Raw genomic sequence first — 24,326 nt, 5'->3', positions numbered from 1 at the left:
TGAGTATATCCCTCACACTCCAGTACGTTATGTCAAAGTACAATACTAGTAGTATTGTACTCTCATGGACAGTAGTCAGTGTACAGCCTGTGTAGTAGTTTTATAGTTATAGTATTATCTTGCTACTCACTTGGGTTGGAATTCGTCTTTCCTCTCAGGGAATGGCAGCACTCGTGCACGCTACCACCACCGTGCTTGACTGCAGGTGAGACACAATTACCGCAATACTCACTGAACAGCAGCTCCCCGCTGTCAGCAGCACTCGTGCATGCAACCACCGCTATGCTTGTTCTGTTGGAAAAAACAATGGATTGGAATCATCTTTCCCCTCAGTGTCGGCAGCACTCGTGCACGTTAGCACCACCATGCTTGACTGCAGGAAAAAAAACAATTATCTTGCTACTCACTTAGGTTGGATTTCATTTTTTCCCTCAGTGTCGGCAGCACTCATGCACGCAACCACCACCACGCTTGACTGCAGGAAAAACACAATTATCTTGCTACTCACGTGGGTTGGAATTCAACTTTCCCGTCAGTGAACGGCAGCAATCGTGCACGCTCCCACCACCGTGCTTGACTGCAGGTGAGACACAATTACCTTGATACTCACTTGTGTTGAAAAGCAGCTCCCCAGTGCCAGCAGCACTCATGCATGCAACCACCGCGATGCTTGTTCTGTTGGAGAAAACAATAGGTTGGATTTCATTTTTTCCCTCAGTGTCGGCAGCACTCGTGCACGTTAAATCTTTTCCCATTCCCACAGTGTCGGCAGCACTCATGCACGTTAGCACCACCATGCTTGACTGCAGGAAAAAAACAATTATCTTGCTACTCACTTAGGTTGGATTTCATTTTTTCCCTCAGTGTCGGCAGCACTCATGCACGCAACCACCACCATGCTTGACTGCAGGAAAAAAACAATTATCTTGCTACTCACGTGGGTTGGAATTCAACTTTCCCGTCAGTGAACGGCAGCAATCGTGCACGCTCCCACCACCGTGCTTGACTGCCGGTGAGACACAATTACCTCGATACTCACTTGTGTTGAAAAGCAGCTCCCCAGTGCCAGCAGCACTCGTGCATGCAACCACCGCGATGCTTGTTCTGTTGGAGAAAACAATAGGTTGGATTTCATTTTTTCCCTCAGTGTCGGCAGCACTCGTGCACGTTAGCACCACCATGCTTGACTGCAGGAAAAAACAATTATCTTGCTACTCACTTGGGTTGGAATTCACCTTTCCCCTCAGTGTCGGCAGCACTCGTGCGCACTACCACCAGCAGGCTTAACTGTGGGCAAGAGATAATTATCGCATTACCAACTAGTATTGCTAGCTATTAATATAGCAATAATGGCTGTGTTGACTCTTTTTCAATAGATAGTAAATGTATACTACTATCGTTACTATGTATACTACTATGGTTATGGTTCACTTTGTTTTGAACATGCATACAAGTAATGCTGCAATACGTCATACTATATGTTTCAAGTTCCACATTTCCAAAATAGTAGTAGTCACTGTATAGTGATTACTCAATAATAATATATATAGATGTGCAATTAATGTAATTAATATATGTATATATATGCAATTTCACTTTCTCTTTTATTGTCCCTTGACAAAATGTTTGCTGAAATGTGAAGTACTTTTCTACACTGATCATAGACAAATATGCAAATTTCCGCTAGTAATTTCACCATAAGTCATAGCAGTAAAAACATGAAGTCGGTTCTTTTTTATCGCTCCCCAGGGGGCCGTTTGAGCCACGAGAAGGACGTCAAGGAGGGTCGGTCCGCAGCTGACTTATGGTCTTAATAAGGACAAGGACATCGATGTGTTGATGCGACAAACGGACGTCAGATCCCTCGTTATCGTCACAGCCTGATAAACAAGATGTCAGCGTTACGACAACATCGTCCAACAACGACATGCAAGCCCAATCAACCGGTTGGTGAATGAATGCAATAAATCTGAATGAGGAACCTGCAATGAAGTTCTTTGAAACGGCGTTGAGAACATGTGACTCATGGTGGAAGCGCCACCCTCGTCAAGACACGCTAAGACAGGTGAGGAGGCTTTGTTAACAACTTAGGGCTTCCGACACCCATTTTGACCTGGCTCTGGCATCCCTTAAAGGTCACACGCTCGACCTTGACTTATCTCCGCAAACGACACCCACCTTTATCTAAAGGTCACATGCTGGTGTGGATTCACTTCTCCTTGTCGGAACAAATGCAATTAAATGTTTTAATGTGAGCGTCCATCTTTATCTCCACTGACGTAGACTCGTATTTCAACCCCGCACGCAACTTTTCTTTTTTCCACCACCTGGCTAATGAGGCTTTTGGATTGCACTCGCTAACGAGGTGCAAATGAAGATACACAACACCTGTAACATGAAGCTAACGCTACGGAACCATGACATCCCTGCTCTTTATTTACTGCTTGGACTGTATGGCTTACTCTCCCTTTACCTGGCTGTGTACTTTTACTTTACTTTTATCGTACTGTGATCTTTTTACATGTGTCACAGTAAAGTATGTTCAAATGTACTTAACTCATTCACATATAGACAAACAACCATTCACACTCACATTCATACCTATGGACGATTTAGAGTCACCAATTAACCTAGCTGTTTTTGGAATGTGGAAGGAAACCGGAGTACCCGGAGAAAACCCACGCATGCACGGGGAGAACATGCAAACTCGACGCAGAGATGGCCGAGGGTGGAATTGAACTCGGGTCTGCTAGCTGTGAGGCCTGCGTGCTAACCACTCGACCAACGGTCTTTTCAAAAAAAAATTCTGCGTGTTTCTGTTCCTTAGTAATCAACAGTAGAAGACAAAGTAGGTAAGTTTCAGGGAAATATCAGTTCCCAACTAAAAAGATACATTTCAAGCATAACTTTTACTTTGATATAAATATATAAACAACTATACCACCACATAAACAATACATCCAAATAACTATTTACAAATCTAACACCATGAACTATTTACAATTTTCGCATTTGCTACTACACTGTCGGTGCATGTTAGAATTTCCTTACAATGCGGAACCTTCTGCACGCTACACTCTTTTCCACTTTTCCACTTCCTGCTTGCTGTGTAGCTTGCTAATACATGAAAAAGATGCATCCCGAGCTCTTATCAAATGCACTTCTGCCACATTGTGGCCGTTTTGATGGCTTAAAACTGCTCTAAAAGTAGCATCCGTTATTGTGCAGTTGCGTCATCACCTTTTTTTGCCTCCTGTGCAAAAACAAAAAATGTAACACATATAAATATGTCTTTGGGATTGGCCATTCAGGTTTCTAGAAAAGTATAAATAGGTCTTTGGTATTGAATCAGTTAATAATGGACACAGTTTGACCCCGGAACAGATTAAACGGACTTTGCTAATCTCCTTTTGATGTATTTATAGTTTAGATTGATTTTAGTTCCATGACACAAGGTCTGATTTTTTACTCTTGTTTGACAGTTACATATGTTAAAATGTGACTTAAATATTTGCTGTAATTTGACCCTGGAACTGATTAAATTAATTATGCAAATAATGATTGGTTTTAGTTTTATTATACAGCCGTTAGCGTCTTTAACGCTGGCATGAGTGTTAAGAATGACTTAGCCGAAACACATTCAGGTTTGTAATTAGAGCCGCAGCACACCCGTATCAAGGATGTCCGGTGGGATGCATTGTGGTGGTCTCCGGTGAGGCATTTCTGGCTCAAATGGCCGATTTCTTTTTTTCATGTATCACACAATGACATGAAAAGCCTCAGCAGCAGACCCGCGTGCCCTCACAGCGGCCTCTTCATCGTCTGCGTCAACACATCAGTATAATTTCCCAGAAAGGGGCGTGCACGTCGCTGCCCGCCAATATGCGTGTGTATGTGTCATCATGGTGGGAATTGGCCGTGTGTGGAAGGGAGAGCGTACGGGGTGCTCCTCATGCACGCACGCCATTAATTGATGTCCCTACGCGGACACGCGCAGGGATGTCAGCCCTCAAAAGTGCACACCTCATTAGGGACCCGCCTCACAGCTACAACCTGACGGTACAGAGAAAGTCAAGCAGAGCCGAACTAAGCTGAAGAGGGTCGAGAGACAAGCAGCATCCACCTGGAGAACTTGTTTGTTTGTTTTTTCTTGAAAAAAATACACAGGAAGAGATCTTACGGACATGAATGTCCCCAATGTGCAACATTTGGCTCTTTTTTGTTTGTTCTGGTTTGGATACTGGAGGTCGACAGGTGAGTTTTTGTTACATTATTACTTTTTATTTGAGGTTTTCTCTTCACAAAGTGTGCCTAAAAAAAACTATTGATTTATTTCTACTTCTAGAAATACTAGATTCTACAAAATTTCTACTTTATTTGTGAAGTGAAGGTGTTCCACAAAAAAGACTACAGAATTATTTTTTTTAAATCCAAACGTGATCAAATTTGTCTCATAAAAGTTGACTTTTTTTTACATCCATGCTGTCCAAAAAAAAAAGGAATGGATGTTAATTAATATTACTATATCAACATGTGCCACACATAAATAATTCATTAAGGATGTTGCAACTTAATAATTAAATATACAGTATGTGTGGAAATGGTGGACATAATAATAATTATATAGTATCTACTACAAGAATATAAATCACAATAATATATACAATACAGTGTATTAATATGAACAGCAGTAAATAAAATAATCAAAATTAAAAATATAAAGGTACTTTTAGAATGCGTCCATAAGTCAGTTCAAGCAGCACTAATGCTCTTCTTAGATATTTGACCCTCACCAGCCACAATATTAGGAACATAAATAGATAAACAGCATTAAATTCAGCCTTTACAAAGACATTCTTCGATTGCTAGTGTCATAAAAAGTTATTCATTTATTTATCAATGTTTTGTTTTATTACCAAACAATGATCATGACTATCTTTGTCGGGATGCCATGTGAGGCTGTGTAACTATAGTGTCCCGTGGTTGTGATCATGTTGTGCTTTTTATGCAGATGCTCGTCCTTACAACAGATGGGAAGATGGCATTTTGTTCAGAAAGGTATGACTTCACCTGTTTAACAACCAATACTAGGTTTACCTCCACCAAGGCCTGGGAGATCCACTCTAGATCGCTCTCACTTCTCCCTGTCCGCTTGCAGCTCAGAGGAGTCCCCAGCGAAGACGCCAGTTTATCTTCATGGAGACAGGACGAGGAAGTAAACAACACAAATTGATGCAATGAGGCCCACTTTTGTATTTTAATATCGCTCCTATTTCGTTACAGCAGCAAGTCCAGAATCTTTTCAAAAGAGTAAGTTCTCCTTGTGTTTCTTACACTTGTTGAGTTACAGCTCGCTTCCTTCACCAAGGATATAACGCTATCATGGTTTGATTGCTAGCAGACTTACAGTTCAATACAGTAAGTATTAATATATAAAATGGGTAGATTTGGTCCTACCTTTTAACCTTTGCTCATAAACACATTGTAGCTTGTTGTTGTCACTGCAGCAGATGGCATCGTAACACCGCTCGGTCTGCCAGGGAATGTAGCAGGAAGGATCAGTGTTGTCAGCATAGCCACTTTATCGCTATACACTGGGACAAATGTACAAAATTCCCATCGGAAATAATATAAATCCAATTAATCTGTTGTGGACAGCCAAAAATATTAACTAAGAATAGATTTTATAAAGAATAATTCTAGTTTTACAAGCATAAATACAGAGTATACCAATATGGAAATACAGTGCAATATCGCTTAGCATTTTTTTCAGTTAATGTTGAAAATGTACTCCAAAATTTGGTCTATTACCCGGTTAGCGTACAATACGGCACAATTCTTTTCGAGTTATTAATACACTGCCCGAGTCCAACTGTGTTCTTAATGTTTTGGAGTTTTTTTTAAATCACAAAATACCCTTGTTAGCGGGCTGTTAGCTTACCAAGACATGGAAACAGGAACCGAAAGTCAGCTCCGTCTCGCATCTATGATGTCATCAGCAGTTGACTGTAGCTCTTTGCTAACTAACACTGTTATGTCACACGTCTCCAAAATGTTAACACAAACACGTTTCGTAACAACACAATAGTTTTACGTGCATAAAACTAGGTCGAAGTCTGCGTTGTATTTACCAAAACAAATATATAGTAGTTAAACTAGTGGCCGTGTCTTCCTTTGCACATCTGCTTACTTCCACTTTATTCTTTCGAGTGCATAAGCACTTTCTACTGAGCCACTTAAAAAGTGAACATTATGATATAATGATACAAGTAATCTTTTTTTCTAGTTTTTCAAGCCTTTATTTTACAGTTTCAACAACGACGATAATTTTCGCTTCCGATTTAGCCCTTAAGGGAAAATTTAAGGTGGAATTACCGTAATGTTCCTTTACTGCTTTTTCACAAATACAAGTTTCACACATACAGTTGTGGGTGTGAGGCAAATGTAATGTCTTGCCTAATATGTTTTCATAATTAGACGCGTCACAAAAAACAAACAATCACGACAAACCGCCGCCCTAGTCTATACAACTGGTCTATACATTGAGTTAATTCCACCTTAAATTTCCCATTGAGCGCCAATCCGAAGCTAGCGAATCAGAAGGCAAATTCGGCGGAGTTGACCGGTCGTAAACAAAGGATTTAAGAACTTTTTAAGTACAGTATCACGCAATACTTTCTCAGGATGAGGTTTTATTTTTCAACTTTTACCTTTGGGGCGCCACAGCGTTCACGCTGAGAAGGGTCGTGCATCGTCGGTGCCCGGATGTTGCACTTAAATGGTGAGTGCGCGCAGTGGTAGTCGCCATCTTGGCTAGGTAACGTAAGGGCGTGGCTATCTCCAGTGGTTGCAATTTAACAGGAGAAAGGAGCAAGAACGTAAATATTTGGGACAGCCGTTCACACACTCATGAACTGATTACACAGTTTACGCACAATGTAGTGCACTTGTTTAAGTGTACATTTGAGACAAATGCTGTGTTTGTGTTTCTTTTCTTTACAGTTCCTTTTTCATTATTCCAAAGCAAAGACATCTACTGGCCCGGAGGAGAACACGGTGAGCCGCACTCGACTAGTCATGTCTGAGTTTTTGTTTTAGATAAGATACAAGACTAATCCTGGCCCATATGCTCTGATTGCTGAAATATACATACAAATGTGTACATTTTCAGAAGGATAGAGAATAAGAACACAAACAAAATCAACTATTTAAAATCAAAAGTTTAACTATTTCAAATAGAGTGGTTACTCCTATGAGTTCCTCATAAGTTCCCCAGTAACTGCTCTAAATGCATGTGCTTTAATCATTAGTTCCACAGTAACTACTCTAAATGCATGTGTCTTAGTCACGAGTTTCTCAAGTTCCTCACTAACTACTCTACTCTAAATGTATGTCTTAGTCTTGAGTTCCCCATAAGTTCATTAGTTCCTCAGTAACTACTCTAAATGTATGTCTTAGTCTTGAGTTCCCCATAAGTTCATTAGTTCCTCAGCAACTATTATAAATGTATGTGTCTTAGTCATAAGTTCCCCATAAGTTAATTAGTTCAGTAACTATTCTAAATTCACGTGTCTTTGTCATGAGGTCATCATAAGTTCCCCAGTAACTGCTCTAAATTCATGTGCTTTAGTCATTAGTTCCTCAGTAACTACTCTAAATGTATGTGTCTTAGTCATGAGTTCCTCAGTAACTACTCTAAATTCACGTGTCTTAGTCATGAGTTCCTCAGTAACTACTCTAAATTCACGTGTCTTAGTCATGAGTTCCTCAGTAACTAGTCTAAATTAATGTGTCTTAGTCATGAGTTCCTCATAAGTTCCCCAGTAACTGCTCTAAATACATGTGCCTTAGTCATTCGTTCCTCAGTAACTACTCTCCTCATTAGTTCCCCAGTAACTACTCTAAATGTATGTCTTAGCCATGAGTTCTATTAGTCCATTAGTTCCTCAGTAACTACTGTATTTTTGTGTCCTTAACTGTAAAAAGACCCAGGTTCCATAGGTTGCCGTAGGGTGTGTGTGATTAAAAATGTAAAACGGCATATTCTCATGCTATACGAGCTCATATGTCCATTTGGCTCAGTAATAAGTTATCAGGTCATATTGAATTCATTTCCTTAATGATATCTTTACGTTATGTGCCTCTGTTTTCATAATTATTTACAATACAATACAATACGTGTAACACTACTGATTACCTGCACGCTGTTGCAAAACAAAGTGCAGCAAAAGAGCATCCAGATCATAGGTCATCACTTCTTATCACAGCGTGTCACCAGCTAATATAATATACAATGAAATAAAATGTAGTAATATCAAATAAATAAATAAATTCATCAAACAGAAGACCAACCTGCCAGGAGATGTCTTCGCCTTCTAAAACCCTCTTTCTGTTTTACGTTAGTAGCCTACGTGTACGGAACAAAATAAGACATGTGATTTTTGTGACATAATGTCCTTGATAGATATTTCATAATACATCAAAGATGTTTCATTGAGTGGTTTAGTGTGCAGGGGTAGGGGGTACGAGGCTTCCAGTCACGTGTCTGAAGGGGTACGCCAGTTTGAAACCACCGCTTTAGACTAAGGGGGTCTTGTTTACTTTTTATACTGTACATTAAAGATGCTTAAAGCGGTCCAATTTAGGTTGATGTATGCTAAGCGACCATCTTAACCTTTGTGACACGGGTGACAAAGCCAATTTAGTGTAATAACTTTTTTTAATGTGCCGAGGGCCAATGAAAAACAAGCTGGGACGTGAAAATGACCCTTTGGACACCCCAGACCAAAACATACCTCGTGTTCTGTGCACAAAAACAATCTTCAAAGGTCATTAATGAGATTTTTTTTTTTTTTTTTTTTTGCACCGCCAGTCCAAGTCTGTTCACCCTTTGCTGCGACTCTCGCCCAAACTGTCCCAAAGGAGGAAGAAGACGTTGGTGCTGCTGGTGAGTATAAACTAATTTGAACTGATTTAAGCCGTTTATTGACACAACTTGTCATATGCAACAATAATGGAGTGCCACTGTATATATGTACCAGTGTTCTCACAGGACTATAATCTATTTGTGGCAGTGTCAGGAAGGAGGGGGCTTGACGTCATTATCAAATTTGCATGATTGGCCATGATGCATTTGCAAAACAAGAACTAAAAACAAACTACAGATGAACTTTACTCTATTTTTTTTTGATGGGCCCATAAACGCCCATAAATCAAATGATTTTTTGTGTAATATTGCTGAAAAGACTGCTGACTTTCTACCATTCTATCATTGCAGACAATCTGAGCAGGACCGCAGTGACTCAATGACCCAAAAAAAGAAGTCCCGGGTGAACAGCAAAAGGTCAACTGTGGATCTTCCCACTCATCTCCTGAGACATAAAAAAAACTGACGTCATGTTCCCGGCACACTCGATGCTTGTGAACGTGACTCAAAAGTGTTGTTAGTGTGGCGCTGCTGGACCTTAACACGCATTAAATACTCGCACAATGACCCTTTTGTCGGCTTTCTTTCGTCCACGGTTCACCACCACCAGCAGTCACACTGAGTGTATTCATACGCACACCTCCTGGTTATTGTTGTATCACAAATTCTGCCTTAGCAAGCATAATAATATTGAGGTTTAGAATGAATTGTTTTGTGGGTTAGTTTGTTAGATTGGAATAATAAAATAAGTCAGTGAAGTTATAATAGAAATAAGACATTTAATGTATGTCTCTTGATTGTTTCCCTGGCGGAGGCTTGGCAGTCAATTAGGAGATCTCCCATGGCGACAATAATGTGTGAAATGCATGTGATGTCAAAACGTGGGGGCAGAGCTCGCCCCGCGCGCTCTCTCAGTCCTCGTCCTCAGAGTCACTGTCCTTGCGAGTGGGGAGCGAGGACCTGATGGACGACATGAGCTTGTCCTCTATTTGCTTCCTGGGGTTCTCTTCCAAGTCTGTCTTCACGGCTCCGGTCTCTGATAACCTCCACTCCAGTTCTAGTGGTGACAGGACAGGATGTGACGGGTTGGGACAACGGACAGGAAGTGGCGGTCATGTCATATTTGGGGGCGAGGGGTTAATTGGTTTTACAAGATTCAAACACTCAGTGCTGGTTGTATACATCTTGAATTAATAATTAGGCATGAATGAATGCATGCCTGCTAATAGCGCCCTCTGCTGGTCATTTGGAAGAATGGCTCTTAAATTACAGTCAATATTCTGGCAGTTTAAACATTCATTCTTTCACTACTTGCTATCCTATACTTGCTATAAATAAATAATAGCAGCTGAAAGTACAAAATGATGTCATATCAAAGATCAAATGAAAGAAAGAAATCTGATTTTTTAAAAGTGATAATATAATTATATTTGGGATTTTTTTTAAATGCTTTAAATACGTTAAAGATAATATTTTCACATTTCTTGGGATAAAGATATTTCAAATATACTCAAAAGTAATATTTTTCATATACTTGATTGGAAAAAAAATATTTTCAACTAATTCACTACTAATTCATACAATTTTTTCAACCCCAACACACTCCACAGCAAGCAAGAAGTGTAGTGTGCAGATTGTTATGCATTGAAGTCAAAATAGTAAATATTTAATGGTGTTACATATGTAAATAAATTCTTATTTTCATGTAAAACAACAATTTTTGTGTTGTTTATGTTGTGGCATAGTTGTTTAGATATTGTGGCAAAATATACTGGTTAAATTTGTTTCAGAGTGAAAGTTATGCTTCACAAAAAGCTGTTTTTCCTCCCATTTTTTTTGTTAAGAACTGATATTTTGATATATTTTACCACATTTGTATAACCCTTGAACACAATATCCCTTGCGCCTTGAAAAATCAGTCAAAATCGTCAAAAAGGACAGCTACTAAAAAGGGATGTCTTGAAAAATGGCTGGGATTGAACGAGTTAAAAATCACGCAAAACTGCCCCGCACTCACCTTCCAATGTGAGGTTCATGCCGCCAAAGACCAGCGGCCCGATGAACTGCGCCTTTATCTCGCCCTCGAAGTAGACGAAGATGGTGGGTAGGTTGCGGTCGGGGTAGTTGGCAATGCAGGTGGTGGAGATGGACTTGAGGAACTTGGCCTGAGGGAACTTGCGGGCCAGCACGCTGAGGTGCTGGTTGATGAGTGCGCACAGCGGGATGCTAATGAGAGACCAGAGCATCAACAGAGGTAATGTTTTGACTGGGAGGGGTGTCCTTCCTACCCCTGCTTGTAGAGATGCAGCACCACCCAGATGCCCTCGCCTGCCTTGTTGACCTCGTTGACGTAATCCTGACCTGAGATTTCTGTCACCTCCCCGAAGACGTTCTTCACCTGATTGGCCTTCCACTCGGCCAGACGCTTCTGTCTGCATACACACAGCATATCGCAATACAGCTTACTTTATAAAGCTCACATAGTGGGTGAGAAATAAGCAGGCCAGAGTGATAATGACCTGTGCACTCACCTGTACATCTCGATGGCGGCCTCATCGTCTTCTTCAAACTCATCCTCGTTCTCCTCCAGCTCTTCTAGCGTCATGTCCTCGTACGTTTTCACTGTACACACAAACCATGACCGTCATAAACACTCCACAGTCAATTTGCCTTCACTCAGAAGCCTGGTGACTTGGATCTTGGATTCATGAAAATCATTCAAAGGTGACATAAAGTCCTTCATAAAATACATAAGTAAAAAATAAAAATGTAACCTTTATAGTCGAATTTATAACAGCTTGACAAGCTGCGAGTAATGTCGGCCCCTGCTGGCTACATGAAATAATGCAGAGCATAGGCATTTCCTTGCTAGCTTCATTGTCTCTGTGAATTTAGATATGTTTTAGATATGTATATCTGGCTGCTGATAAATGAATTAAAGTCGTACCGACAGACTGTTGCTGGAGAGCCAACTGTTCCTCCTCTTCATCTTCCTTCGGGACCTCTTTTGGGGGAAGAATCCCTTTCTTCCTCAAGATGTCATTCCACTCCGTGTCCTCGTTTGGGTCCTGGAGGAGAAACAGAATATTTAACACGACTGTCGACTAGTAAATGCTTCATTTTGATGATTTTGTTTTCCCGTCTTCGAGTTGTGTGGAGAGGAAAACATTCTCTAGCTAACACGGCAGAAGCTATAAGCTATAAGCTAAGCTAAGCTTAAGAAAACCACAACAGTTCGTTCTTCGTTTCGGTATGGTTAATTCCAAGTGAGTAAAAACGTAAATTAAGCCTTTTCTAACCTGCATTTTGTCGCACAGACGTATCCACAGACAATCACACCACTCAGCTCAACGACACAGGAAGCAAAAAGACTCCATTTACAAAAAGTCCGACTAGAAACAAAGAATCCTTCAAATACGTCCTAACTACATTATTAAAGTGCTGTGTTCGCTAAGTTGTATTTTAAAGTCATATTAATCTTTCATTTAATATATAAAGTGACACACTTCACTTAACATAAGGATGAACTAGAATGTTTTAAAGACCCGATAGAAATAAACACAAGGGACAATAATAAAAGTGACACTGACTTCCGCTTGGAGCTCAATATGACCATAAAAGGTATGGCAGCGCAGGATTCCATTTGTGGCTCCTGAGAGCTGCAGTCAACAGGTGCCACACACACACACGCACACGAACACACACACACACACACACACACACACACGCACGCTAGCCTATATATGTCAATTATGTCAACAAAAAACAACTTTAACAACAGTGACAACACTGAAGTTTGGCTTTGCTAGAACAAGCAAAACAAAACTCTACTCCAAAAATATACCACAAACCCCAGCGTTTTGTATATAAATAGTGAAAACGCTTTAACTCTGTGCTGCTGCTTTTCATTCTTCATGAATATCAACTTTAGTGTCGTTGATAATCACTGCGAGCACCTGAACACGTGGTGTCATCTGAACAGCCAATCAGAGGATGGCTAATGGCTCTTTGCGGAAGTAAGAGTGGACAGAATGCGGAAGAGGAGAAAGTTAAAGCAAGACCGCTCATCGTAATCATTTTTCCCCAAAGACACGATAATATGTAATCATATCCTGCACTGTGGTCAATAATGTCGTGGAAACTAGTTTAATAGTAGGACTGGGATGTTTGGGTTTTTCTTAAAAGAAAGGCGCAACGCTGTTTCAATCAAAACTACACTGTATGTTCAAAACACACGGGAAATTTATAGAGTGACAGAGTGAGACATCTTTCCGAGTGAATGGTACACAATCTTCGGTCGGTGTGTCCAGCTGTTGTTGGTCGGGCGCAAGAGAGCAGACGTTAAGGTTCGAAACCCACATGCAAACCATGGAACTGCCTGTCAATTCGGCACTTTAGCGCGGAAGAGTCAGACCGGGGGGAACCGACTGGGTTGGGCGGGTGGACTTCCCAGGCGGCCCCGGCCACGGCGGCCCCCTCCCTGCCGAGAAATGTGGCTGAACCCAGAGGAAGTGCTGCTGAAAAACGCGCTGAAGCTGTGGATTACCGAGAGGAGCAACGACTTCTTCCTGCTGCAGAGGAGGAGAGGCCGAGGCGAGCCCACCGGGAGGATCGGCGGTAAGCAACCTGGGTGGGCTCACACCTGAAGTGTTGAAAAAAACAACCAACACAGGTGTGATCTCATTGATTTTAACTTTTTTGTAACGCTTTATCCAAATATATTGATGGAAAGTGAGTGAAACATTAGCCACACTTGACTCTGCTTTGTTAATTATTGCCTCACTGTGGATTTAATTACATTTTAAGACAATAATTAACAATTTGCCGTAAAACTGTTGCTCTATACGACACTTTCCTGGTTTAAGATCAACTCACCTGTCACCATTGACACATAACCATCATCTCTAAACAATAACAATAATGAACAGGAAGTTGCTCAACCTTAATCCAAAAAAATGGCAAAATGTAGCAAAATGAACAGAAAGAAGACTGAAATATTGACACTAGTAATGATGCAAAGCTTTTTTTTAAAGTCATTTCACAAACTAAAAAATGTAAACACACACAAAAAAAAGTGACCTCCGCATCCTTTTGATGTCGCCGTGGTGACCATTTACATACCATTTTCCACCTAGATTCTTTGAACTTATGATCTTTTAATCCTTTGACTTGTTCTTATGATTTTTTTCCCCCATTGAAAATAATGGAAATGGAATGAAACCATTCCAGCATCAAACTGCGGCTATCAACGAACATTTATTACATGTACAGGTAATGTTTTAAGTTCAATTTTTACCATCTAAACCGTCACACAAATGTAAAAATAAGTTAAGTCCCAACAAGAGTCAGTATTATTGTTTATTTTTTGCACAGCCAAAAAGCTCTTTATTGTTTCTGGTTGGTTTCACTGCTAAGTTGAGGTTGTGTGGAAGTCCTGAGGCGGCAATGTGCCCCCCCCCCCCCCAGCCTCAACAAGTGGTTTGTTGTTCTGCGAGCCGTAATGTCATAGTGCGTCACGAGATTTCACAGTAGCTCCTTGACCAGTTTAATCTTGTCCTTTTGTCCCCAAATGAAGTCCACTTACAGAGTGGATGTGTTTGTCTTTGTACAGTAATAACGGAACGCCAGCGTTTCACTTCAGTTTAAAGGTCAGCTTTATCGATTTTCTCACAGCTGCGTTCATTCACCAGCCTCTCACTTCCTATTTTCTATCTGAGCGCTCATAAAACAGAATAGTAGGAACTTCCTGCTCGCCTTCACTTTGTCTTGCTGCCGTCCACAGAGCAATAGAGGTGAAAGGTCGAGCCCTGTCAACAACAACGACACTTGGTGTGACGTCAACTCCATAAAATCCCGCAGACCAGAGAGTTTACCACAAGCACAAAATAAAAAAAAAAAAGATTCATACAAAGACTTGAAAGTTTCGACAACCTTGTGGACTCTCTGGAATGTTCTCCAGCTAGGAGGCCTCGTTGCTAGGCTGCGGCTTCACGGCTTCAAACGGGTGGACTTGGATACTAAAATGTGTCTCATTCTGGAAGCTGACCCCGACACTCCCCAATCCAAATAAATAAAACGAACACAGTTATCAAGATGTGAAAGGATGAAAGGAATAACCTGCTTGACCGCATTTTGACTGAAGAGAGAAACAAAATGGCTACAGTCAAGTCCACTCCGTGACATACAATACTGTGTACCGTCTACGGAGCCTTAAGTGGATATACAACAAGTACATTTTCTAAGGAAAGCTACAAAATGCAGAAATAAGAAATGGAAGTGAGAGAAAAAAATTGCAAATAAGCATTAAAGTGAAATAGGTTGTTCATCTGGAAAGACAAAATCTTTGTCATTTTCTGTCAGCTATTCACATTGTGAAGAGCTCTTGATGGCAAAGGCAAAAAACGGTTTCTCTCTTTGAACCCGAGGGATTGTTGAGCTGCATAAGCAAGGCCCTTCGCTGCGTGCCATTGCTGCTGGTTGGACGCAGTAAGACTGAGTGTGATGGAACAAAATGTTAAGTGGTAGGACCCCCCCCCCCAAAAAAAAAAGATAACAGCCCGAGACAGGAGATCATCCACGGCCCAAATGAAGGTTCTTACTGGCTTACTGATGCTGAGTCCAGTCCAATAACCATCAGAAGGCACCCAAAGGGTTTTAAGAAGGAAAAAAATGTCTTCAAAGTCACAAAATCACCTGTTTAGATTATTATTATTATTATATATTTAATATTTGTATTTTATATTATATTAAATTATATTCAATTTTAGGTTTCTAAAATATTGTGACAGGTCAATAACACTCAATTGGAGCATTTCTAATATTAATGTGAACACCAGTTTGCTAAATCCTTGATCAAGATGTTGTCCTGCCTCTTTGTAGGCCTCCTGGTGGGGGCATTGGACACAGTACTGGACTCCAACGCTAGGGTCACGCCCTTCCGGATCCTCCTCCAAGTTCCTGGCTCGGCAATAAGCTGGATCATAGCAAGCGGTGAGAGGAAGTGGTATTGATTGATGGATAACAATAGGAAGTGTGTGAAGTTCCCCTGCTGTCTTTTGTCTCTGTGGCTTTCAGGAGCCGCCATAGAGGAAGTGAACAAGCACTGGGACTGGCTGGCCCACCACCTGCTTCACTCGCTGTCTGTGTTCGAGAACAAGGAGGACGTGGCCAGCTTCGTCAAAGGAAAGGTCAAGGTGGGATGAGAAGATAGCAAGTAGACTCAAAGTAAAGCATTTGTTCTCGTTTAAGTAGATGATACAGTCATGAGGCTTTGTCCGCTCCCACTGCAGGGTCTGATCGCTGAGGAGTTCCGTGGTCGACAGGCGGCCCAGGAGGATGACCCGGAGAAGTTCCGGGAGGCGCTGCTCAAATTCGAGCTTCACTTTGGACTCCCGTCATCTGAAAAGCTGGTGACCTTCTACTCATGCTGCTGTTGGAAGGGCCGAGTTCCCCGGCAGGGCTTCCTCTACCTCAGCATCAACCACATGGCCTTCTACTCATTCCTGCTGGGGAAGGAAGGTCTGTACACATGCTACTACTACTACTACTACAACCAGTACTAAGTAAATAGAGTACTGATTCTTCTGTTGCTTCTCCCGTCTGCCACAGTCAAGTTTGTCATTCCCTGGGCGGAGGTAACGCGTCTGGAGCGGGTCTCAGGCGGCCTCATGACGGAGGCGATTCGGGTGAGCACGCGCCAGCGGCAGAGGGACTTTTCCATGTTCCTGAACCTGGACGAGGCCTACGGGGTGGTGGGCCAGCTGGCGGACATCGCTCTCAGACGGCTGCTGGACAGCGAAGGTCTGGAGCTGGACCGAGTCCTGCAGCAGCCGGCTCGCATCAGCAAGAGGTCGGTTTGGAAAAATGTCTTCCTTTTTTTTTAAGTTCTGAGGAATGCTCTTACTCGATGGTAGGAAACATTTATAATGAACTATTGAAGCGTCACATCGGCCTACGGAACAGCGAGCAAGCGGTGATGATGTAATGATGATGTAATGGCTTCTTCTTGCTTGGCCCATGTGCAACACGTTATCAAACACAAATGGCAACATGCCCCCCCTTGGCAAAGGTCATGGTCCAAAGTTTCCTAGTTTTTTTGCCGTCCTCTCTGCAGGATCCTGGAGGAGCAGGCCCTCAGGGAGTACGTGCTGGCCCTGTTCCGCCTCCCTCGCCGCGAAAGGCTCCACGAAGTGGCGTCCTGCGCGGTGTGGACGCCCCACGCCCGTTGCCACACAGCGGGCACCCTCTACACCACCGACGGCTACCTGTGCTTCTGCAGCCGCGAGGAGGGGCAGTGCATCCTGCTCATTCCTCTCTCTGAGGTGATTCAATTGATTGAGTTGTCACCACGGACTGAGACTGACTAACGGAACGAACGTTCTTCTCAGGTCCTGTCTGTGGAAAAGGCCGAGAGCACTTGCGTCCTTCCCAATCCCGTCATCGTAAGCATTCGCTCCAAGAAAGCCTTCCAGTTTATCGAGCTGCAGGAGAGGGATGACCTGGTGGAGAGCCTCAACTGTCGACTCAGATCTCTACAGCTGAAGCAGTCGGCCTTTCGGAGGAGCACACACAGCAGAAGGACCTCTGTGCGTGGCATCGAACGGTCCTGGACGTCATAGACCACGATTGTTAGATTGCTTATCGGTGGTTGTGTTTGCTGCCGCAGAGCTGCCCGTCCCCCTACTACACTTTCTACTATGACACCGGGTGCTCGGATGAAGAGGAGATAGAGGAGCAGGTTCTCCGCAACACTGTCAACAGCGAGGCGCTGATGACGGCCTTCCATCACAACCAGCCTGGAACCAGCAACAACACCAAGGTCGTCCTAGTAGGGGTTTGCAGAAAAATAGCCACATCCGAGCACAAACAGGACATCGGCTTTTTGAACCCAGCAAAGCGTGATATTCCTTCCAACGCATCAACATCATAATTAGATACTATTTTGACCCTTGGTTCACACCGTAGTTCGCATGGTTTGTACACTGCATCGAATCGTATCAAATTCATTCATTCATTTTCTACTGCTTATCCTCACGATGAGTTGCGGGGGTGCTGGAGCCAATCACAGGGCACATATAGACAAACAACCATTCACACTCACATTCATACCTATGGACAATTTGGAGTGGCCAATTAACCTAGCATGTTTTTGGAATGTGGGAGGAAACCGGAGTACCCGGAGAAAACCCACGCATGCACGGGGAGAACATGCAAACTCCACACAAAGAAATTGAATTGGAATTGAACCCGGGTCTCTTAGCTTTGAAGTCAGTGCGCTAACCACACAACCCCCGTGCATCCCTTTTTAAAATATTCTCCTTTTTAATTGTACCTTAACCTGTGTATCTAGATGAGTATCGAATCGTTTGCAAACAATCGAATCGAATAGAAAAATGGCGGCTTTAACAGGAAGTGTAGAAGGCGCTGAAGACATATCTGATGTGTTGGTTCAGAATATGGAGGCGGTGAAAGAGAGGCTGTGGGAAGATCATTTCACCGAGTTTGGCCGTGGGGTCCACATGTTCCGCACTGAGAAGGTCCAGAGGCTGGTTGCCATGGGGATACCCGAGTCACTGCGGGGCGAGCTGTGGATGACGTTCTCAGGTAACAAGCATTAAAATAAAATAAAAAAAATCTATCATGGCGCCATCAACACTGAGTCTTTGACACTGGGACAGATGCATCCTCGGATCTGGAGTCCCACCAGGGTTACTACGCCAGCTTGGTGCACAAGTCCATGGGTCAGAGCAGCCTGGCCACGGAGGAGATCGAGCGAGACCTCCACCGCTCCCTGCCGGACCATCCGGCCTTCCAGAACCCCACCGGCATTGCAGCACTCAGACGCGTTCTGACCGCCTACGCTCACCGCAACCCCAAGATCGGATACTGTCAGGTATTACCGGGAAGATTTACTGCAGTGGAACCTTTTAACCTCCAATTGGTTCTGAAGAAATATACAGTCATGCCTCGTTTATTGCAGTTAACTGGTTCCACTATGGAACATTACGAGTCAGAAACGATTGAAAGCCAAGTTCTATGTAGTATTCTGGTAGTACGAGGCTAGGTTAGGTTACGTAACGTTACCTTTCACACTGCATGGACACCCGAGACAACATTCCCTGGCTAAGTGAGTGAAAAAGAAGGTTCTCCTCTCATTCTGTGTGGAAGTGGTACATTTTTGGCCACTCCCGTCTGATACACTTTGAGTTTATAATGAGTAAATTACAGAGGCTGGCTAGTTAGCTCAGTAGCTTGGTATGCTAAAGGTCATCTGCTTGTGTGATGGCGGCGGTAGTCCATGAACATCCTGGCATCGGTGCTGCTACTCTACGCTAAAGAAGAAGACGCCTTCTGGCTGCTGGTGGCCGTCTGCGAGCGCATGCTGCCAGACTACTTCAACCGCAGGGTCATAGGTGAGGGAATAGCGTAAAAAAAAAGAACGAACCTCAGGGTTCCTATCCTGATGTCTTCCAATGCAGGAGCCCAAGTGGATCAGTCAGTGTTTGAACAGCTGATCCGGGAACGTCTTCCAGAGCTGGCCGAGCACTTCCCGGATCTGTCCACGCTCTCCTCGGTGTCCCTGTCGTGGTTCCTCACCATCTTCGTCAGCGTGATGCCCTTCCAAAGCGCCGTCTGCGTGGTGGACTGGTTCTTCTTTCACGGCATCAAGGCCATCTTCCAGCTGGGCCTCGCCGTTTTGGAGGCCAACGCCACGCAGCTCAGCACCAGCATCGATGATGGACAGGCTCTGATGGTCCTCACTGGGTACGTTGTTGCTAAAAATAAAATAAAAACATCCATTATTCGTACCAGCCTTTTGTTTCTTTGTGTTGCAGTTTTCTGGAGCGTGTTGGAAGTGAAGATTCATCTTGTTCCGAGTCCTCTCCGCCGCCTCATGCAGACGGAAACAGCAGCGTGCCAGATGTTGCTACTGTGGACCAAGCTAACATTACTGACCTCATCAATGACGCTTATGAAGTGAGTCAACTGTCGGTCCTTGTCTAAGCGGAGAGACAAAAGCTCAGTTGAGTCTGAAGCAAGTTAGTGAGGAGTAAAATAAAACTATATACACTACGGCTCAAAAATTTGGGATCACTTGCAAATGTCTTTGTTTTCCAAAGAAAAACACATTTTCATACATTTTTTATTATTATATAAATATATATATATATATTATAATATTTATTATAATTATTATAATAATATATTATATTTATTATACATTTACATTTTTCTAAATTTCAAAAACAATGAAAATGAATGAGATGATTTTCAAAGCAGGATGTATATTTTTGCATAGAGGCCTACTATCAACAACTGTCAGTCCTCTGCATCAATCTCCCGGTATGGCTGCTAATCAAGTTTATACTTTTATAAGGCTAATAGATTATTAGAAAAGCCATCTAAAAATCTAAACTAAAACTTAACTACTCCCTTCAGAGAGCAGCACAAACTGGGTCTAACAAGGACAGAAAAACGCTGCACAACTGTGCAAGAAGACATATCTGAGAGTGTGTAGTTTAAGACAAAGACGCCTCACAGGTCGTCACCTGGCAGCTGTACTAAATAGTAGCCGTCAAACACCAGTGTCAGTATCGACAGTGAAGCGGCGACTTCAGGATGCTGGACTTCATGGCAGGACTGCCAAGAAAAAGCCATAAAAAAAATAAAAATTCCAAGTGATCCTAAACTTTTGATCGGTAGTGTAGTTTTATAACGAGAAGCGCGCTGTAGCTATGTGCTCAGAGCCTGTGACATGCTAATTGCCGAGGTGATGACTCCCGCAGAGGCAGATAGCGTGCTGATAGCTGACCGCACTCACCACTTGTGAGCTGAGTATTAGCATTTAGCATAGATACTGTGTATCTGCACTTATGGTACTTTGAATGCAGCTACTGCCAGCTCGTGAAGACTTAAAGCCGACCCGGTTACTGTTTTTTTTAAAACCCCAGGGGTCATTTCCTGTTGTAGACTAGAGGTCGGTATGAAAGACGCTGTTCTTGTCACCGTAAAGCCATGGAATGTTTTTGTGGTGTCCTGTCAGAGGTTTGGAGACTTGACCGTCAGGAAGATCGAGAGGCTTCGCTGTCGACACAGAATTCAAGTCCTGCAGGCCCACGAGGACACCACTAAGGAGAATGCGGTGAGGAAATAATATTGACAAAGCTACAAGATGGAGGCTGAGAGAGTTTTGTTTTTTGTAGTTAAGGGTGGTGACGCCAGAGGTTTCCATCTCTGCAGAGAACCTGGCTGACATTTATGACCTCTTCAAGGTAACGTCTTCTCCGCGTTTCTTTTTTTTTGCGAACTTGTCACCAACTTATGTCATCCACAACCAGACGGAACATTTCATCAGTCTGTACTGGGGGGACATCAGCGCGGCGGCGGCGGCAGAGGCGGCCTCGTGGAGCCGCGGTGTCTCCTACTTGGAGCGCCAGTACCGACTGGATCGCCCCCAGTTCAAGAGCCTCTACGGGATGCTGGCACCGTGGGCCGGGGAATCGAACCAGCACGCCGACATGCTGGCCAACCGTACCTTCACGCTGCTGGACCAGGACCATGATAGCCTGGTCACCTTCAGGGAGTTTGCCGCTTGGCTGGGTGGGTAAAGTGGACTCTTGAAGGCCGCAACCTTTCAGTTGTTTATATACCATTTAGTCACTTTGCATGTATGGAAATATATTATTTATTATTTTAAAGCAATATGCTTTTTATGTGTATTTATGATCAGACAAATACAGAACCCCCCCAAAAATTGTGGATGAATGCAGAGAGATGCCGCCACCACATTATCACAATCTCCAGATACTGTTCAAATATGTGTATTTTTTATTATATTATATATTTTTATTATTATTTATTTATTAAATTTATTAAAAAAAATAAATTAAAAAAATTAAAATTTATTTTATCATTATATTTTATTATATATTATATTATTTTATATTATATTTATTATACTAATAATGGGCATTTGACAAAATATCCTTGGGACAGGCTGCATGGCGGTCAAGTGGTTAGCACGCAGACCTCACAGCTAGGAGACCCGAGTTTAATCCCACCCTCGGCCATCTCTGTGTGGAGTTTGCATGTTCTCCCCGTGCATGCGTGGGTTTTCTCCGGGTACTCCGGTTTCCTCCCACATTCCAAAAACATGCTAGGTTAATTGGCCACTCCAAATTGTCCATAGGTATGAATGTGAGTGTGAATGGTTGTTTGTCTATATGTGCCCTGTGATTGGCTGTACAAGGCGATACAATAATGTACAAGGCGGTGATCTCACATATGGATGAAAATACATGTTGAAAAAGGAAACTGTACCAAGTTAGCCTCTCCTGAACAAATGTTTTCCGCTATCATGGATTTTCAAGGGCGCCTCTGGGAAAAAAAGATGTGGTGACAGCTGCCTGGGGGGGCGGGGTGGATATTAATAAACACAAGCAGAAATGTATTAATACAGTCAGAAAAGACACCCAGTAGCTTCAGTGTGACTTTTTGTCTCTCAGAAGTCACGCAAGCAGAATAAATGCATTTAGCATGACTATGAACATCTAACATGAGTTCTTCCTCTCTGGCCCTCAGACACGTTGTACTGCGGCGAGCTGAACGAGAGGATAAAGCTGCTCTATCGCCTTCACTTACGTCCTGGTTGGTCGGCCTCGCTTACGTTCATGATGATCTGGAGAAGTCCTCCTCGTGCTCTTTTTAGTAACATAAATTTGTGTCTCTTATAGCTATGACTGAAAGCGAGGACGACCCGTCTCTGATGAAGATGCCTCTGGTGTCCACCGGGAGACCTCTATACGTCACCGTGGCTTCAGGTGGGCGTCCGTTCCGCTTAAGTGTCTTTGGTGGGCTAATGGAGTTGTTCCTGTTGAAGAAAGCAGCGTCGGAGATGACGAGAAGGACTATCAGGAGCAGCTGAAGCAGATGCTGCAGGATTTGGAGGTGGCCAATAAGGAGAAAGATGTGGAGAAGCCGCTGCCGCTCATGAACCAGGTATTGGAAACGTTAGCCAATCATGTTTAATAGAATGTTGACACAGAAAATAGGAACATTAAAATGATAACATTTTCACTTTATTCCTACAAAATTACTGCTTTTTTGTAGTTTTCTTCATTCATTTATTCATTTTTTACCGCTTATCCTCACGAGGGTCGCGGGGGTGCTGGAGCCTATCCCAGCTGTCTTCTGGCGAGAGGCGGTGTACACCCTGGACTGGTGGCCAGCCAATCACAGGGCACATATAGACAAACAACCATTCACACTCACATTCATACCTATGGACAATTTTGAGTGGCTAATTAAACTAGCATGTTTTCGGAATGTAGGAGGAAATCGGAATACCCGGAGAAAACCCACTGTAGTTTTTTTGTTAACTGATATTTTTAGAATGTGATATAGATGTTCCCACATCATCATGTGTAGAAGATACCAATTTACATGCACAAGAGCATCATGCTAAATGGGAACATCTGGTTTGAAACCAGTAAATCCAGCTCTTTTGCGTCCCATGCACTTTTCCCAGACTTCCCAGCGCTTCCTTGTATATCTGATGTTTGAAGCCCCTCCTCCTGCCTCCGCAGAGAGAGTTCATCCAGTTCTGCAAGACGCTCTACAGCATGTTCCACGGCGACCCAGAGGAGAACGAGCTCTTCCAGGCCATCGCCACCGTCACCAGTCTGGTGCTGCAGATTGGTGAGGCCAGCCACCGCGACCGAGCCCTGGGGTCGGGGGCGCCGCCGGATGCAAGCTCCGAGGAGGACGAGTGGACCGTCAGTTTCGCTCAGATCCTGGCCTCGCTGCTGACCGAGCAGATATTAGTCAACTTCCTGGAGAGGCCGGCCGATCTGACGGCCCGCATCGCGGATGCCAAGGAGAGGCAGTACCACCAGAGGGCGGGGCTGCTCACGCTGCAGCAGAACCACCGCTAACACACGTCCGCTTTGGACTCCCCAACTGACTACGCAGTACTAGACTTCCGATCGTAGTATTGATAGAACTGCAAGCGCACTGCAACACTTCGAACTAACCAGTGTCATGCCGTCACATTTCAATTCCATTGTCAACCAAAATGGCTTTTTCTGGCCAACTATTTCTTATTCTAATCAATATGCTCTCCAGCATGCACCTTGACACTTTTATACTTCAAGCCAAAGCAGTAAAAAAAAAAAAACAATCTACAGTACTGTGAGCCAAAAGAAGCATAGAAAACTTTACTGCCCAGAAAATAACACTGGAAATGTCTTCTTAAATAAAATATGTTGCAGAGAAGCTCTTTTCTCTTCTGTCACAATTGCTCAATTCTTCACGAGTAGTAAAAAAAAGGCTATTCCAAACTCCACACCACAAGGGGGCAGCACTCGAGTTTAACACACAGAAATGAAAACCTTAATTACAA

The 24,326-nt window shown here is 43.1% G+C and overlaps 2 protein-coding genes and 1 long non-coding RNA gene across 4 annotated transcripts; 2 read left to right on the top strand and 1 right to left on the bottom strand.

Moving 5' to 3' along the window:
• Positions 1-6,489: 6,489 nt before the first annotated feature.
• Positions 6,490-9,493, top strand: LOC131135771 (uncharacterized). 2 transcript variants are annotated; one of them, XR_009131648.1, is made up of 4 exons: positions 6,490-6,781; positions 7,003-7,056; positions 8,873-8,947; positions 9,278-9,493. It is a non-coding gene; the product is annotated as an uncharacterized LOC131135771 (long non-coding RNA). The 2 variants fall into 2 exon arrangements; XR_009131647.1 differs by lacking the exon at positions 6,490-6,781 and adding an exon at positions 6,801-6,878.
• Positions 9,494-9,685: 192 nt separating this feature from the next.
• pdcl3 (phosducin-like 3) lies at positions 9,686-12,345 on the bottom strand. The gene is made up of 6 exons (XM_058082033.1): positions 12,226-12,345; positions 11,874-11,994; positions 11,458-11,548; positions 11,215-11,358; positions 10,944-11,152; positions 9,686-9,983 (listed from the first exon to the last, which is right to left on the bottom strand). The coding sequence occupies exons 1-6, from the start codon at positions 12,229-12,231 to the stop codon at positions 9,838-9,840; spliced, it is 717 nt and encodes a 238-aa protein (XP_057938016.1). The 5' UTR covers positions 12,232-12,345; the 3' UTR covers positions 9,686-9,837.
• A 615-nt stretch (positions 12,346-12,960) lies between these two features.
• On the top strand, positions 12,961-24,199 carry LOC131135670 (TBC1 domain family member 8). Its single transcript, XM_058081859.1, has 20 exons — positions 12,961-13,543; positions 15,806-15,916; positions 16,001-16,119; positions 16,216-16,444; positions 16,535-16,775; positions 17,040-17,247; positions 17,314-17,511; positions 17,592-17,744; positions 18,379-18,529; positions 18,604-18,818; positions 19,221-19,338; positions 19,405-19,690; positions 19,762-19,903; positions 20,970-21,068; positions 21,130-21,198; positions 21,265-21,526; positions 22,508-22,573; positions 22,660-22,746; positions 22,806-22,924; positions 23,512-24,199. The coding sequence occupies exons 1-20, from the start codon at positions 13,417-13,419 to the stop codon at positions 23,857-23,859; spliced, it is 3,348 nt and encodes a 1,115-aa protein (XP_057937842.1). The 5' UTR covers positions 12,961-13,416; the 3' UTR covers positions 23,860-24,199.
• The last annotated feature ends 127 nt before the right edge of the window (positions 24,200-24,326 follow it).

This window comes from Doryrhamphus excisus, chromosome 9, assembly GCF_030265055.1.
Source record: "Doryrhamphus excisus isolate RoL2022-K1 chromosome 9, RoL_Dexc_1.0, whole genome shotgun sequence".
Lineage (NCBI taxonomy): Eukaryota > Metazoa > Chordata > Actinopteri > Syngnathiformes > Syngnathidae > Doryrhamphus > Doryrhamphus excisus.
This window is presented reverse-complemented; position numbering and strand designations above follow the sequence as displayed.

Excerpts from the sequence above, each read along its gene's own strand:
- LOC131135670 (XM_058081859.1), top strand. The coding sequence starts at position 13,417 with ATGTGGCTGAACCCAGAGGAAGTGCTGCTGAAAAACGCGCTGAAGCTG. Across the intron at positions 18,819-19,220 it reads CCAAGATCGGATACTGTCAG|TCCATGAACATCCTGGCATC; the intron begins GTATTACCGGGA and ends TGGCGGCGGTAG. Across the intron at positions 22,574-22,659 it reads TCGCCTTCACTTACGTCCTG|CTATGACTGAAAGCGAGGAC; the intron begins GTTGGTCGGCCT and ends TGTCTCTTATAG.
- pdcl3 (XM_058082033.1), bottom strand. Across the intron at positions 11,359-11,457 it reads GCCGCCATCGAGATGTACAG|ACAGAAGCGTCTGGCCGAGT; the intron begins GTGAGTGCACAG and ends GTGTGTATGCAG. Across the intron at positions 11,153-11,214 it reads CTGCATCTCTACAAGCAGGG|CATCCCGCTGTGCGCACTCA; the intron begins GTAGGAAGGACA and ends GTCTCTCATTAG.